At 44.2% G+C, this 17,685-nt stretch overlaps 1 protein-coding gene across 1 annotated transcript in view; it reads left to right on the top strand.

The window, feature by feature from the left end:
* Window positions 1-17,685, top strand: part of LOC147882281 (uncharacterized) — a 63,120-nt gene that overhangs the window by 32,558 nt on the left and 12,877 nt on the right. The window contains exon 3 of the mRNA XM_087400216.1: window positions 15,590-15,607. Coding sequence (XP_087256342.1) covers window positions 15,590-15,607 — 18 coding nt within the window. The remainder of the gene's footprint in view (window positions 1-15,589; window positions 15,608-17,685) is intronic.

Genomic DNA, 17,685 nt, shown 5'->3' with positions numbered 1-17,685 from the left:
GAGATTGAAAGGGGCGTTGCTTCAATACAACCACCTTCTTAGGCTGTTGAAAACCATCCCGATCTGTCCCCACAGGTTCCTTCATCTTCTCTTTTTCTTTTTCTTTCCCTTTTCCAACAAGTGATTGCACCTGATTAACTGGTTTAGCATTCTTTGTCCCATTTCGATTTGCTACCTTGGCTTGCAAATTCTCATTCTTTTCCCTTGTCTGAGGCGGCAAGGCATTAGGAGGGGGTTGATGCAGTACCATTGGGCATTCAGAGGCTAGATGCCCAAACTTGTGGCAGTCAAAGCAAGCGCTTGCAAATACACCCCATTTCAAGTCAAATAACTTTTTGCGCAATTGCACACCCTCAACTTCCACTGCAATAGAAGGAGGGGTAGGTATGTCAGTGTCCCAGAGGATGCAAAATCTGTTACGATTTTCCATGGGGCGTGGAGGACAAATGACCTGTCCCAATGAAGTAGCCAGGCGAGGCAATTCTTCATGCATATAGTCCGGGAAGTTAACAACCTCAACCCATACAGGACAATGATGACGTATAAGACTTTGGTAGTCCTTGTTTGGGGACCAAGGCATGGCATGTACCATTTGCTTCCCATAAAAAAGGGGAGAAAGCACAAGGAGCCTCTGCTTGCACAAAGCATCTGATAAATGCACCTCATTAAATCCTCTGGAGGCAAAGTAGACACCCTCAACAAAACATCCTCCAAGGATAGACTTGATCCATTGCGCAACATCACTGGCGGCTGGAATTCTTCCTGGAAAGAACATAATTACCGCAGTTTGAGATAGCTTTCTGAGAGGATTCACAAGGGAGGGCAATTTCAATTTGTATGTGATCTCCGGAACTGTTTGCCCCATTCCTGTCGTGACTGCTGAAAGTCATCCTTAAGTGTATCAAACACATATTGAGCCTCCATGGTAAGCTCATCATCCTGTGAAGCAGGCTGAGAAGGACGACGCTTAGCATCTGTAGTTCTTTCTTTTCTAGCATATGTACAGACAACATCGGGACCTGAAGCCATGATTGAGGTATGGCAAGGCAAGAGAGAAAAAGAGTGAAAGACAAAGCAAACAGAGAAAACGAACGGAGAGGCACAGGGAGAAAATGCAGATCAGTACGGCAGAGGCTGCACAGACGGGCTGTGCGGAAGGGATAAGCTGTACGGAAAGACCTGTACGAAAGGACCTGTACGGATAGTTTGTAGGAAACAACGGGAGGAAATGTACGGAAGTTACTGTACGGACGAAGACTGGCTATACGGGGAAAAGCTGTACGGAGGAACCTGTACGGAAAGTGGGAAAAGAAATACAGGGATTCTGTACGGACAGATGGTGCTCGCAAAAAAGTATGGAATTGTACGGGAAGGAGCAAGGTGGTACGGAGAGGCTGGGTGTACGGAAGATGGCGACGTCATACAACAGGGCTGACAAGGACGTGCAGTACGTACGAAAAGACAACGGGGTGTACGGGCCTGCACGCCGGGGGAGTCCGTACGACGACCGTACGGACGTACGGACGGAGGGGGAGAATCCTAGCGGGTACCTTCGTCTCACCGTCGCTTACCGTCTCTCACCGTCGCTCACAAACTCTCTCTTACACCAAATGGCACACACCTCACACACACCACACACACACACACACACCATCCCACACACTTTTTTTTTTTTTTTTTGGGTAAATCCATGATCATATTATCAGCAAAATTTACATGAGGGTCTCAAAAAAGCAGAGAGCCTCAACAGGAAATCAAAAGCAAAGAAAAACTATTTCCAGGCATGACTGAGGAAGATCTCCTTGATGGCAAGCATCATAGATAGATTGCCGTAGGGAGAGTCTGAAATATTCATAAGATTGCAAGAACAGATTCCCAAAATATCGCATGTTGTGATCCTGCCAGATGGTCCAAAAAGCCCAATATCTGACCCAGTTCAAAAATAAAGAGTAATGGACCAGGGTTGCAGGAAGTCTGCCAAAAAGCCAAAAATGTTTCCCAAAAGGTGAGTTAGGGAAACGAAGGCGAAGCGACATGGAAATTTTGCATAAGAAGGTCTTAGTGCTGGAACACATCCAAAACAAATGAGACACCGTTTCAGAAGGGGCCATGCATCGAAGACAGGAAGCAGATGCAATCCTTCGTTGAGCCAGAGTGACCCCCACGGATAAGGTTCCTGTAAGACAACGCCATAGGAAAAGCTTTTGCTTGAGAGGCAATTTGCTTCTCCATAAATTGCGGAGAGTCTTTCGCCACCAAGCAAGTGATTTTGCCCACACACACACACACACACACACACATTTTTTTTTTTGTAAAATCCAGTGCAGTGTATTTATATTGTCATAACTTTACAAGAGGGAAAGTCTCCAAAAAATGGAGAGTATCCCACAGATCAGAAGCATAAAAAGAAAAGCTCAATGCACACACTTTTTTTTTTTTTTTTTGGTAAATCCATGATCATATTATCAGCAAAATTTACATGAGGGTCTCAAAAAAGCAGAGAGCCTCAACAGGAAATCAAAAGCAAAGAAAAACTATTTCCAGGCATGACTGAGGAAGATCTCCTTGATGGCAAGCATCATAGATAGATTGCCGTAGGGAGAGTCTGAAATATTCATAAGATTGCAAGAACAGATTCCCAAAATATCGCATGTTGTGATCCTGCCAGATGGTCCAAAAAGCCCAATATCTGACCCAGTTCAAAAATAAAGAGTAATGGACCAGGGTTGCAGGAAGTCTGCCAAAAAGCCAAAAATGTTTCCCAAAAGGTGAGTTAGGGAAACGAAGGCGAAGCGACATGGAAATTTTGCATAAGAAGGTCTTAGTGCTGGAACACATCCAAAACAAATGAGACACCGTTTCAGAAGGGGCCATGCATCGAAGACAGGAAGCAGATGCAATCCTTCGTTGAGCCAGAGTGACCCCCACGGATAAGGTTCCTGTAAGACAACGCCATAGGAAAAGCTTTTGCTTGAGAGGCAATTTGCTTCTCCATAAATTGCGGAGAGTCTTTCGCCACCAAGCAAGTGATTTTGCCATATGCCAAAGAGAATTAGCATGTAAGTGAATCCATGGTGACGGCTGGAGGAAAGAGTATGTCGTGCTGACCGTTAGGTTAGGAAGAGGAACAGGACGAGAATTTGAGCCCACCGGGTGTAACTGCCAATCATGTAATCGGTCCCTGTTAGATAAAGGAGGGATGGGAAGAAAAGGCTGCAGTAATTCAGCAATTTTTCCCCAAATAAACCTGTGATGCATGGCTAGTGGATAAGAAGCCATGGCTTGAGGGAAGGAAAGCATGTGACCAGTAGCATCAACAACGTCATTTATACACCTGATCCCCAATTTGCTGAGATTATATGCCCGAATCGGCTCTTGGAGGGCCAATGGAGGATCAAAAACAGCACTCCAATAAATACTTTCTTGCCGAAGGGAATTGGCATGAGATAAAACGGAAGGGGCCCAATGAGCATGCGAAAGGACCTGTTGCCAATCGCTAATAAGTGAAGTAGCAAAGGGGCAACCCGGGATAGAGCCTACAAATCTGCCCAAAATGACCTCCCAAAAATCAGTGATCCAGGCACCATGTGCAGTAGTACGTAAGGACGTGCACATGGTTGCAAGCATATGAGTCCATGGCTGCTTCTGACGAAAAAAGGTGAGTAGAAGAGGAATTTTCCTGGCCAAGACATGGTGCGCAATATTCAGCACATTCAATCCACCGTGCATCCTTGGGGAACAGACTTTTGTCATCCTCATAAGTCTTAGAGCTTTAGCAGAAGACTTTGTTTTCCATAACAGTTCCATAGCATGAGACAGCTCAATGCACACACACACACACACACACACACACATATTTTTTTTTAAAAGTAGAATCCAGTGCAGTATATTTATATTCTCATAAATTTACAAGATGGGAAGTCTCCAAAATGGAGAATATCCCAGAGATCAGAAACATAAAAAGAAAAGCTCTATGCAAGAAGCATGTATATCACCCTCATGGCAGGCATCATATAAAGATTGCCGCAATGAGGCTCGGAACGATTCATATGACTTTTGAATCTGCCGACCCAAGTATGCCAAATTATGCTCACTCTAGATTGTCCAAAGAGCCCAATATCTCACCCATGAGAGAAATAGTGAGTATTGAGACAAAGACCTCATAAATCTGCCAAATATCCAAAAATGTTTCCCAAATCTGTGACTCGGGAAACGAAGTCGAAGATGATCTGAAATTCTCCCAAGGAGGTTCCTAGAACCCGGGCAGTGCCATAGCAAATGAGGGACAGTCTCTAAAGGAGCCTGACATTGTAAACATGTGGATGGTGCAATGTGACGTTTGGCAAGTGTGATTCCCACTGACAATGTGCCAGTCATGCATCTCCAAAGAAAAAGTCTCTGTTTCAAAGGCATTTTACACTTCCACAATATCAAGAGATTCTTCCGCCACCATGAGAGGGGCTTCCTGATATGCCACAGTGCATTAGCATATTGCTGAATCCATGGAGCAGGCTGAAGAAGCCTGTAGGCTTGGATAGAAGTCAAGGCAGGCAGAGGATTAGAATGAGAGCATGTAGCAGAGGGTTGCAATTGCCAATCCATAAGCCTGTCTGTGCCAGCCACAGGAGGAATAGGTAGAAAAGGAAGTAACAAATCAGCAATTTTCTTCCATATCGACCTGTGATGCATTCCCAATGCATAGGAAGCGGTGGCCTGAGGGAAAGATAAGACATAGCCCTGATCATCTACCACATCATTGATGTATCTAATTCCCAATTTCATGAGATTATATGCCCTAACAGGTTTTTGTAAAGCAAGTGGAATGTCAAAGATGGCACTGCAATGAATACTTTCTTTCCTCATTGAATTTGTCCCCGAACAATTATCGGGAGCCCATTTGACCTTAGAAAGTACCTGTTTCCAATCAAGTATCAGAGCAGTAGAGAAAGGACAGCGGGGTATCTTCCCCACAAATCTCCCAATGACAACCTCCCAAGGATCAGTAGTCCAATGGCCATAAGCAGGTGTCCTCATGTTGACACACATGGATGCTAACATGCAAGTCCATGGCTGTTGTTGACGGAAGAAAGTATGGAGCAGAGTCACCTTCCTTGCTAGTACATGATATCTTATATTGAGGACATTAAGTCCACCATGCATTCTAGGAGAGCACACCATTTCCATCTTCATCAGTCTCAATGCTTTCACTGCAGTTTTTGTCCTCCATAACAGCTCCATAGCTTGAGACATAAAGGCCGAAATATCTCTGGAGAACCAGTGTAGCAAAGGCAAAAAAAACAGAACATAGGACATTACAATAGACTGTACTATTCTGAGCCTGACATGAAGTGGCCAAGTAGAGATTTTCCAATATTCCAGTTTATGTTGAAGTCTTTGGAAGATCCATTTTAACTGCTGCTTCCTAGTGATATGCCAGCCTATAGGATATCCCAAATGTCGGACAACATCTTTGGAATGCACTATCTGACCTGGCCAGAGAACAGAATGCCAGTCACATTGTTACAGGGGAAGCAATTTAGATTTGTCAAAATTGACATGCAATCCCGCTGCTAATACATACAATGATAGTGTGGTCATAAGCATGCGAACTTCCCGAGGAGAGTTCTATGGCATAAAGAAGGAATCATCCGCATATGCCTGTGCCAAAAAAGATGCAGCCCCAGGGATTTTAAGACCAGCCATCTATCCTGTGTTTGTAAGATGATCAAGATATGTCAAGAGGGGATGGGTCGCAATGGCATAGAAGAGAGCACTGAGGGGGCAGCCCTGTCTAACTGATCTAGCCAATGTCCATGGGCGGGATAGATGACCCCCAAGAATGCACTGAGAAGTAGAGCCGGAATAAAGCCAATAAATAGCATTTGCTATCTTGGGACCAAAGCCCAACTTTATCATGATTTGAGAGATAGAATCCCATTGAACAGTGTCAAATGCTTTAGCAATGTCTACCTGCAATATGAGCACATCCTGATGCGAATACTTAGCATATTCGATTGCAGTCAATGCATTGGAGATATTGTCATGGATTTGTCTTCGTGGCACAAACCCATATTGATGAGGATGAAGGCCCGCATTCAATATCCCGTGGAGCCTATACACAATCATTTTGGCAATGAGTTTGTAAACTACAGGCATCAAAGTAATAGGCCTGCAATCTGACATATGGTTACACAGGTTTTTTTTTTGGCACAAGTTTGATTATGCCATGCTTCCAGAGTTGCGGCAAGTGATTTGCTTGCCAGGCAACATTGATCATTTGCAAAAGGACCTCTTTCAAATCATCCCAAAAAGAAATATAGAATTTGACCGTAAGGCCATCCCAACCAGGGGACTTGTAATTGCTGATGTGGGACAATGCATTATCAAGTTCTGTGTCAGTAAAAGGTCTCTCCAATGTAAGTGCATCATCCATTTCCACTATCTCAGAAACATATTGAAGGAATTCAGTCCTCGCATCAGTGATTTGATTTGATGGGGAACCAGAAACAGAGAACAATTTTCTGAAAATAATTGTGGCATTCATTTTGGAGATCAGAGAAAGAGTGCGTCCAAGAGCCATCTAGCTTCCTTACCCTTAGACATGAGTTTTTCTTTCGAGTAGCATGCAGGCCCTGGAAGAAGGCTTTTGATGAACAGCCCTTATCCATGAGGGGCTTCATTCTTGCTCTAATCTGCCATTTGTTCAATTTCCTTTGATCATTATCAGTCAGTTTGATCCGAGCATGTGAAAGGGAATCATTTTCTGATTCAGAGAGAGGCCTTAAATGTGAAAATTCAGTCAATTGTTGTGCTGTCCTTTTTGCCCATTTAACCTCTTTCCTCCATTTAGTCATAGACCAGTTTCCATACTCTCTAATGACATTTTGTATACGAGAGACAAAACTGTGCCAAGCATAATCCATGTCCTCCTGAGCATGCAAGGGCAAGGGATGAATTGCAGATCGGATCATTTGCTGGAAATATTGATGTCAAAGATAAGCCTGATTAACATGCAGTAATCTCCTGGAAAGAGGTGGCAAATCATCCAGTGGCATACCAAGTTGCAGATTTATCCATAATGGGGCATGATCTGACAAGCCCAATGAGAAATCTATGAATAGATGAGGGCTAAAATCTGCATATTGTTGTGGGTAAAATAAATACCATCTGTCAAGTCTTGCCCAGTATGTAGTAAATGCATTATGATGAAAAGTATAACCAGGCACTGACCCTTGGAGAAGCAGCCATAAATCTTCAGCCTGCACAGAAAGAAGCGTACTATCCCATGTCTGCCTTTCCAATGATAGCATATGAGATCTTGAAGTGGTGTTATCTCTCGGCAGAGGGGAATTATTAAAATCTCCACAGATAAATGCATTAGATCTCCATGGATATTTGCTTAAAGAATCCCATAGGGAAGCCCTCATGGCTGAGGTCTGGGAGGCATATACTGATGCAAACTCAAGAATATCACCATTGACAATGCATTGTATGACCATCCATCTACCATTGCTGTCGTTGAAGGCTAGCTGCGGCTCCAGCTCATGTCTAACCAGTATGCATACACCTAAGTAGATAGTGGTACCAGCATAATATATGTCATAGCCACCAAAGTAATCATGATGACCAGCCTTAGAGTGTTGATTATGCTCTTGCAAACAAGCAATATCTGGCTGCATTTCATATACATAATTCTAGAAAAGCCTCCACTTTGAGACATTGCAGAGGCTCTGTACATTATATGTAAAGCACTTGAGTGTGTGATACATGAAAAGGATATGTACAGAAAGTATAAATGTAAAAAACAAGATATCAGAGAGGCAAAGCCTCTGCCTGCATAGGCTGCATGCCTTCATGATCCATGAAAGATATTGCATTCTCCCCTTCTTCAGAATCACAAATGGGGATGCCCTTCTTCAAAACCCCTACCCAATTTTGAAGGACAGGAGTTGAAGTGGAAGCCTGTCCTGGTGAGGGAGAAGAGGCATCCCATTGACGAGATTAGAAGGGGCGTTGCTTCAATACAACCACCTTATTGGGCTGTTGAAAAGCATCCCGATCTGTTCCCACAGATTGCTTGATCTTCTCTTTTTCTTTTTCTTTTCCTTTTCCAGCAAATGATTGCACGTGATTGATTAGTTTGGCATTCTTTGCTCCATTTCTATTTGCTGCCTTAGCTTGCAAATTCTCATTCTTTTCCTGTGTCTGGGGTGGCAGGGCATTAGGAGGGAGTTGATGCAGAACCATTGGGCATTCAGAGGCTAGATGCCCAAACTTGTGGCAAGAAAAGCAAGCTCCTGCAAACACACCCCATTTCAATTCAAAATACTTTCTCCCCAATTGCAATCCCTCAACTTCCACTGCAATAGAAGGAGGGGTGGGTGTATCAGTGTCCCAGAGGATGCAGAACCTGTTACGGTTTCCCATGGGACGTGGAGGATAAATGACCTGTCCCAAAGATGCAGCCAGGCCAGGCAATTCTTCATGCATATAATCCAGGAAGTTAACAACCTCAACCCATACAGGACAATGATGTCGTATAAGACTTTGGTAATCCTTATTTGGGGACCAAGGCATAGCATGTACCATTTGCTTCCCATAGAAGAGGGGAGAAAGCTCAAGTAGCCTCTGCTTGCAGAAAGCATCTGATAAGTGCACCTCATAAAAGCCTCTAGATGCAAAATAGACACCCTCTACAAAGCATCCTCCAAGGATGGACTTGATCTACTGTGCAACATCACTGGTTGCTGGAAAGAAAATTATTACTGCGGTTTGAGATAGTTTCCTGAGAGGATTCACGAGGGATGGCAATTTCAATTTGTATGTGACCTCTGGAACTGGTTTGCCCCATTCCTGTCATGATTACTGAAAGTCATCCTTAAGTGTATCAAACACATATTGAGCTTCCATGGTAAGCTCATCATCTTGTGATGCAGGCTGTGAAGGACGGCGCTTGGCATCTGCAGGTCAATCTTTGCGAGCATATGTACACAGATCGGAATCTGAAGCCATGATTGAGATATGGCAAAGCAAGAAAAAGCTGTACGGAGAGATATAGAGGGAAAGATGAAGTAGATAGAGAACTGTGCGGAAGAGCACCGGATAAAAGACCAAAACTGTACGATATGGATTGTACGGGGTAAACTTTACGAAAGGGACTGAGCAGGTTGTGCTGTACGGACCACCAACGGGGTTGTACGGAGAAGTCTGTACGGACGATGATGGATTGCACAGAAATACCAAATGAAATTTGTACGGAGGTTGGGCTGTATGGAGAAACTGACGAAAGGAACTGACGAAGAGAACTGACGGAATTTGTACGGAAGAGGCTGGGCATACGGAAGTTGACGAAGGGCTGGGCTGTATGGAAGCTGACGAGGAGACTGGGCTATACGAAGAAGCTGACGAAATCTGTACGGAAAAGGCTAGGCTATACTGCGTTGTACGAAAAAACGGAGAGCAGGGAGACAGCACGGGCCTGCACGCAAATCTGCGCAGGGATGGCGACCGTACGGACGTACGGATGTACGGACGAAAGGGCCTGCAGGGGGATCAAGGCGAGGCGCTCCAAGCTCTCTCTCACACACACACTTTTTTTTTTTTAAAAGTAGAATCCAGTGCAGTATATTTATATTCTCATAAATTTACAAGATGGGAAGTCTCCAAAATGGAGAATATCCCATAGATCAGAAACATAAAAAGAAAAGCTCTATGCAAGAAGCATGTATATCACCCTCATGGCAGGCATCATATAAAGATTGCCGCAATGAGGCTCGGAACGATTCATATGACTTTTGAATCTGCCGACCCAAGTATGCCAAATTATGCTCACTCCAGATTGTCCAAAGAGCCCAATATCTCACCCATGAGAGAAATAGTGAGTATTGAGACAAAGACCTCATAAATCTGCCAAATATCCAAAAATGTTTCCCAAATCTGTGACTCGGGAAACGAAGTCGAAGATGATCTGAAATTCTCCCAAGGAGGTTCCTAGAACCCGGGCAGTGCCATAGCAAATGAGGGACAGTCTCTGAAGGAGCCTGACATTGTAAACATGTGGATGGTGCAATGTGACGTTTGGCAAGTGTGATTCCCACTGACAATGTGCCAGTCATGCATCTCCAAAGAAAAAGTCTCTGTTTCAAAGGCATTTTACACTTCCACAATATCAAGAGATTCTTCCGCCACCATGAGAGGGGCTTCCTGATATGCCACAGTGCATTAGCATATTGCTGAATCCATGGAGCAGGCTGAAGAAGCCTGTAGGCTTGGATAGAAGTCAAGGCAGGCAGAGGATTAGAATGAGAGCATGTAGCAGAGGGTTGCAATTGCCAATCCATAAGCCTGTCTGTGCCAGCCACAGGAGGAATAGGTAGAAAAGGAAGTAACAAATCAGCAATTTTCTTCCATATCGACCTGTGATGCATTCCCAATGCATTCTCTCTCTCTCTCTCTCTCTCTCTCTTTCACACACACACACACACACACACACACACACACACACACACACACACTTTTTTTTTTTTGGTAAATCCATGATTATATTATCAGCAAAATTTACATGAGGGTCTCAAAAAAACAGAGAGCCTCAACAGGAAATCAAAAGCAAAGAGAAACTATTTCCAGGCATGATTGAGGAAGATCTCCTTGATGGCAAGCATCATAGATAGATTGCCGTAGGGAGAGTCTGAAATATTCATAAGATTGCAAGAACCGATTCCCAAAATATCTCATGTTGTGATCCTGCCATATGGTCCAAAAAGCCCAATATCTGACCCAGTACAAAAATAAAGAGTAATGGACCAGGGTTGTAGGAAGTCTGCCAAAAAGCCAAAAATGATTCCCAAAAGGAGAGTTAGGGAAACGAAGGCGAAGCGACATGGAAATTTTGAATATGAAGGTCTTAGTGCTGGAGCACATCCAAAACAAATGAGGCACCGTTTCAGAAGGGGCCATGCATCGAAGACAAGAAGCAGATGCAATCCTTTGTTGAGCCAGAGTGACCCCCACGGATAAGGTTCCTGTAAGACAACGCCATAGGAAAAGCTTTTGCTTGAGAGGCAATTTGCTCCTCCATAAATTGCGGAGATTCTTTCGCCACCAAGCAAGTGATTTTGCCATATGCCAAAGAGAATTAGCATGTAAGTGAATCCATGGTGACGGCTGGAGGAAAGAGTATGTCGTGCTAACCGTTAGGTCAGAAAGAGTAACAGGACGAGAATTTGAGCCCACTGGGTGTAACTGCCAGTCGTGTAATCGGTCCCTGTTAGATAAAGGAGGGATGGGAAGAAAAGGCTGCAGTAATTCAGCAATTTTCCCCCAAATAAACCTGTGATGCATGGCTAGTGGATAAGAAGCCATGGCTTGAGGGAAGGAAAGCATTTGACCAGTAGCATCAACAACATCATTTATACACCTGATCCCCAATTTGCTGAGATTGTATGCTCAAATCGGCTCTTGGAGGGCCAATGGAGGATCAAAAACAGCACTCCAGTAAATACTTTCTTGCCGAAGGGAATTGGCATGAGACAAAAAGGAAGGGGCCCAATGAGCATGCAAAAGGACCTGTTTCCAATCGCTAATAAGTGAAGTAGGAAAAGGGCAACCCGGGATAGAGCCTACAAATCTGCCCAAAATGACCTCCCAAAAATCAGTGATCCATGCACCATGTGCAGTAGTACGTAAGGACGTGCACATGGTTGCAAGCATATGAGTCCATGGCTGCTTTTGACGAAAAAAGGTGAGTAGAAGAGGAATTTTCCTGGCCAAGACATAGTGCGCAATATTCAGCACATTCAATCCACCGTGCATCCTTGGGGAACAAACTTTTGTCATCCTCATAAGTCTTAGAGCTTTAGCAGAAGACTTTGTTTTCCATAACAGTTCCATAGCGTGAGACATAAAGGCAGAAATGTCTTGAGAAGTCCAGTGCATCAAAGGCAAATAATACTAAACATAAGCCATAATAATCGACTGGACACTCCGGAGCCTAACATGGAGTGGCCAAGTGGAGAGCTTCCAATAATGGAGTTTGGCATGAAGCTTGTCAAAAAGCCACTTTAGCTGTTGTTTCCTAGTGATGTGCCAGCCAATAGGGTGACCAAGATGGCGGACCACACCATATGGCTGCATAATGTGCCCAGGCCATAGAAGAGTATGCCAATCATATGAATGCAAAGGTATGAGGCTAGATTTATCAAAATTAACATTCAGGCCAGCAGCCAAGCCATATGAAGAAAGAGTGTCCATAACAGTCTTCAATTGCTGTGGAGAATTGTGTTGCATAAAAAAAGAATCATCTGCATTGGCTTGAGTGATAAAGGAAGGGGCTCCAGGAATCTGAAGACCAGTGAGAAGACCTTGTGCGGTAAGATGATCCAAGTATGAGAGAAGTGGGTGAGTAGCAATGGCATATAACAGGGCACTAAGTGGACATCCTTGTCGAACCGAACGACCCAAGGACCAAGATTGCGAGAGATGATTTCCAAGGATGCATTGGGCTGTAGAGCCAGCATATAAGCAGTAGATGACATTAGCCATTTTTGGCCCGAAGCCCATCTTAGCCATTGTTTGTGAGATAAAATCCCAGTTGACCGTGTCAAAGGCTTTGGCAAAGTCCACTTGCATAATAAAAACATCCTGTTCAGAATATTTTGCATATTCAATAGCCATGAGAGCATTGCCAATATTATCATGAATCTGCCTTCGATGGACGAAACCATATTGCAAAGGATGCAAGCCCTCATAAAGCACTTGATGAAGACGGTGCACTAGCATTTTAGCAAAGAGTTTGTAAACAACAGGCATCAATGTGATGGGCCTCCAATCCATGAGATGCTCACACAATTTCCTCTTGGGAATGAGTTTAACTATGCCATGCTTCCATGAGGAGGGGAGTACTCTTGTGTGCCAAGAGTTATTAATCATTTGTAGGATGACACCTTTAAGATCCTCCCAAAAGTGTAAGAAAAACTCCACTGTGAGACCATCATACCCCGGTGCCTTACCAGGGCTAAGATGAGACAAGGCATCATCAAGCTCCTTATCAGTGAAAGGCATATCCAGTATGAGAGCTTCCTGTGGGTTGATAATGGGATGCGCATGATGCAAAAGAGTCTCCCGAGCTTGTAATTCTTGCAAAGAAGTAGTATTAGGGGGTGCAAGCAGCTTCTGAAAGTAAGAAAAGCATTCATGTTGAAGCTCTGAGAAAGACCGAGTCCATTCACCATCCCGTTTACGGACTCTGAGGCAAGATGTCTTTCTCCTGAAAGCATGTAACCCTTGAAAAAAGGATTTAGAAGAGCATTCTTTATCCAAAAATTGAGTCATCCTTGCCCGAACCTACCACTTGGCCAATTTGCGTCGGTCATTAGCTTGCAAAAGAGCTTTTGACTGAGCGAGAGTGTCCATTTGTTGGGAAGAAAGGGGCTGCATCTGAAAAAGTACAGTCAAAGACTGAACCACTGCTTTAGCATGCTGAACTTTAGCTCTCCAATCAAGCATAAAATGACTCCCATATTCATGTATGGCATGCTGAAGCCTGTCCACAAGGCGTTGCCATGCAAAATTACTGTCATAATGGACATGGGCTGCAAGAGGAATTATGGCATGTCGGATCAATTGTTGAAATTGTGCATGCTGCAAATAGCCTTTATTGATATGTTTCATCCGAATGGAATGCAAGGGCATGTCATCCCAGGGCTGACCAAACTGAATGTGCAGCCATAAAGGAGCATGGTCAGAGAGACCAAGGGAGTGATCAATCTCAATATGAAGGCAGAAATCTGTGTATTGCTGAGCCTGCAGTAAATACCATCTATCCAGGCGAGCCCAGTAGTTAGTAAAGGCATTATGATGATAGGTGTAGCCCACTATTCCAGTGTGCATGGCTGTCCATAAATCTTGCGCATGTGTCGTGGTGAGTAACTCTTCCCATGATTGCTTTTCATAAGGGATCATATGAGATCTTTGAGTAGTATTGTCAGAAGGCATGGGAGAGTTATTAAAGTCTCCACCAAGAAGAGCACAAGATCGCCCTGGGTAAGAAGCAATAGCATGCCACATGGAGGCTCTGGAAGCAGAAGTTTGTGAAGCATAAACCGAGGCAAATTCCCAAATATCACCATTGACATCACATTGAATTACCATCCATCTGCCATCACAGTCATTAAAGGCAAGCTTGGGCTGCAGCTCATGTCTGACCAATATGCATAGACCCGAGAAAAGCTTAGTACCTGCATAGTGAATATCATAGCCCCCAAAATGGCCAACTTGGCCTGCCATAGAATGCTGGTTATGTTCTTGCAAACAGAGAATGTCTGGCTGCCTGGTTAAAACATAATTCCACACTAACCTCCACTTAGAGGGATTGCAGAGACCCTGTACATTGAAAGTAACACAGAGAAGTTTCAAGCATGAGGATATATACAAGGGAAGGGACCAAGAATGTACAACCAAAGAGTGCTAAGCATCTGCCATCATGGGCTGCAGCCCTTCCTCTCCTGGGTCAAAGGATAGCCCTTCCTCAGATTCACAGACAGGAATGTGTTTTTTGAGGACTCCAACCCAATTGAGTAGAGGCGGGGGAGTGGCTGAGGTAGAAGCTTGGCCTGGAGTAGGAGTAGATGCATCCCAGTGGCGAGATTGAAGGGGTCTTTGCCTGAGAACCCGCTTGGGCTGTAAGAAGCCATCATTATCAGGAGCCTTCTCTTTCTCTTTACCTTTGTCCTTGGCTTTGACTATGGCTGGGATTTGTGAAGCCACTTTTCCAGCTTTAGAGGCATTTTTATCCAGATTCTTAGACCCAATAGTCTCTTGCTTATGAGATGGCTGAACCATTGGAGGAGGTATGGCAGTGGCTGGAGGAGGATGCAAGACAGTAGGGCATTCAGAGGCCAAATGCCCGTACTTATGGCATGAGAAACAAGCACCTGCGAAAATTCCCCATTTCAATTCAAAGTACTTTTGCCCCATTGGCAAACCTTCAACCTCCATTGCAATGGAGGGGAGAGGAGGGGTATCCGTGTCCCACAATATACAGAATCTATTACGATTCCCAGCAGGGCGAGGAGGGCAGATAACTTGGCCCAGTGCAGCAGCCAATCCTGGCAATTCTTCTCACATATAGTCTGGGAAATTAACCACCTCCACCCAAACAGGACAATGATGCCGAATGAGACTTTGATAGTCCTTATTAGGGGACCATGGCATAGCATGCACCATTTGCCGGCCATAAAATAAAGGAGAGAATTCAAGCACACGCTGTTTCTGCAAAACATCAGTGAGGTGAACTTCATAAAACCCACGAGAGGCAAAGTACACTCCCTCCACAAAAGAGCCTCCGAGGATGGACTGAATCCATTGCGCAACATCATTGGCAGATGGTATCTTTCCCGGAAAAAAGATAATGACTGCAGTGTGGGCAAGCTTCTTAAGTGGCTGTACCAAGGATGGTAGCTGCAATTTATAAGTAACCTGGGGAACAGGCTTACTCCAATCCTGGCGAGATTGAAGGAAGTCATCCTTGAGAGTATCAAAGACATATTGGGCCTCTGCATCCATACTTGCATCTGAAATGATATCAGGACAGCGTCTTTTAACCTCCTGTGTGCGCTCCTTGCGCACATAGGTCGTTAACATAGTAGCATCTGAAGCCATAGAGAGGAAGAAGAGACCAGAAAGTGAAGGGTAAGGGATATAAAACAGAAGTAGTTAGACTCAGAAGCAGGAGGGAACAAGGAGAAACCAGCGGAGGATTCACAGGGAAGGGAGGGGCAGGGGAGGGCTGAGTGTACAGCAGCAAAAGAGGCGACAGAAGGGAGCAGGCTGCGTAGGGTAAGCAGACTGAAGCAGGGCGGCACAAGCAAGAGCAGGGCAGCGCGAGCTGGAGCAGGGCGGCACAAGGGGAGCAGGCGGTGCAAGCTGGAGCGGGTGGCGCAGGCTGGAGCAGCTCGACCTCCCACACACACACACACACACACTTTTTTTTTGTGAGAAGAAATCTTTTATTGCTGTAAAATAATTACATTCATAGTTACTTCGAAAATGGAGTAACTATTACTCAACTAAAGATCTCAGTATAAGCTGTATACACATCTTGATCAATCAAAGGAGTCTGAACACAATCATAGAATGATTGTTGCAGAGATCGTTTGAAAAAAATAAAGGATGAAAAAAGGGGATCACCAAAGACTCTATGATTTCTATCCATCCATAAAGTCCATAGTGCGAGTAGCGTACCCATATAAAAAATAAATCAAGACCCTGTCTCGTTGGATGAAAACCAAACAACCAGAAAAGCCTGCCAAAAGTAACAGTAGGAAATCTCGCTCGAAGCCTCTGTCGAATGAGAGCGATGAAGGCACAAGTATGTGGACAGAACCAAAAGATGTGAAGCACAGATTTAGTAGGATGTAAGCATCTCTGACAAACAGCCAGAGCAATATGTCTGTGTGCAAGTAGCTGGCCAGATGGAAAAATGCCAAGCAGGACTCAAATGCCAAGCAAGACTCGCCAAAGGAAAAGCTGTTGTTGAAGAGGGACTTTGTAATGCCAAAGGAGACGCAGCCTTTTTATCCCACACACACACACACACACACACACACACACACACACACACACACATTTTTTTTGTGAGAAGAAATCTTTTATTGCTGTAAAATAATTACATTCATAGTTACTTCGAAAATGGAGTAACTATTACTCAACTAAAGATCTCAGTATAAGATGTATACACATCTTGATCAATCAAAGGAGTCTGAACACAATCATAGAATGATTGTTGCAGAGATCGTTTGAAAAAAAAAAAGGATGAAAAAAGGGGATCACCAAAGACTCTATGATTTCTGTCCATCCATAAAGTCCATAGTGCCCAGTAGCGTACCCATATAAAAAATAAATCAAGACCCTGTCTCGTTGGATGAAAACCAAACAACCAGAAAAGCCTGCCAAAAGTAACAGTAGGAAATCTCGCTCGAAGCCTCTGTTGAATGAGAGCGATGAAGGCACAAGTATGTGGACAGAACCAAAAGATGTGAAGCATAGATTTAGTAGGATGTAAGCATCTGTGACAAACAGCCAGAGCAATATGTCTGTGTGCAAGTAGCTGGCCAGATGGAAAAATGCCAAGCAGGACTCGCCAAAGGAAAAGCTGTTGTCGAAGAGGGACTTTGTAATGCCAAAGGAGACGCAGCCTTTTTCTCCACCACTTTAGTGGGCGATCCATATGCCAAACAGTATTTGCTCTGTCAGAAATCCAAGGTGGAAGTAATAGCACTTTATACAGTGATGGCACTGTGATATGTGAGAACTTCAAGGGACGGGCTGAAGAAGAGGAAGAGCATAAAATCCAATCCTCAAGCCTAAAAACGGTTGAAGCATTGTTGAAATCCTATGCCATTAAGGATGATAATGAGCTTCCAAACCGTATTTGCTGGCAGCCATAGAAAAATATAAAAGTGTGCCCTCATCCTGACGTACATCCGCCACAGATGTAATGCCTTTAAAGGAGAGAAAGTAAGAACGTCTTGGTTCTTGAATGGCCAAAGAAGGGTGGAATACTTTAGACCAATAAATATTCTCAGCCCTCAAAGAGTTTCCCGACAAAGAGTCTTGGCCATGCCATTCCAAGTGGGATAAGATATGTTTCCAGTCAAGAAGTAGGCGAGAAACAAAAGGGCAGCCTCT

This window comes from Dipteris shenzhenensis, chromosome 29 (assembly GCF_047967505.1).
Source record: "Dipteris shenzhenensis isolate YYH24624 ecotype China chromosome 29, Dip_SZ_1.0, whole genome shotgun sequence".
NCBI classification, from domain to species: Eukaryota; Viridiplantae; Streptophyta; class Polypodiopsida; order Gleicheniales; family Dipteridaceae; genus Dipteris; species Dipteris shenzhenensis.
This window is presented reverse-complemented; position numbering and strand designations above follow the sequence as displayed.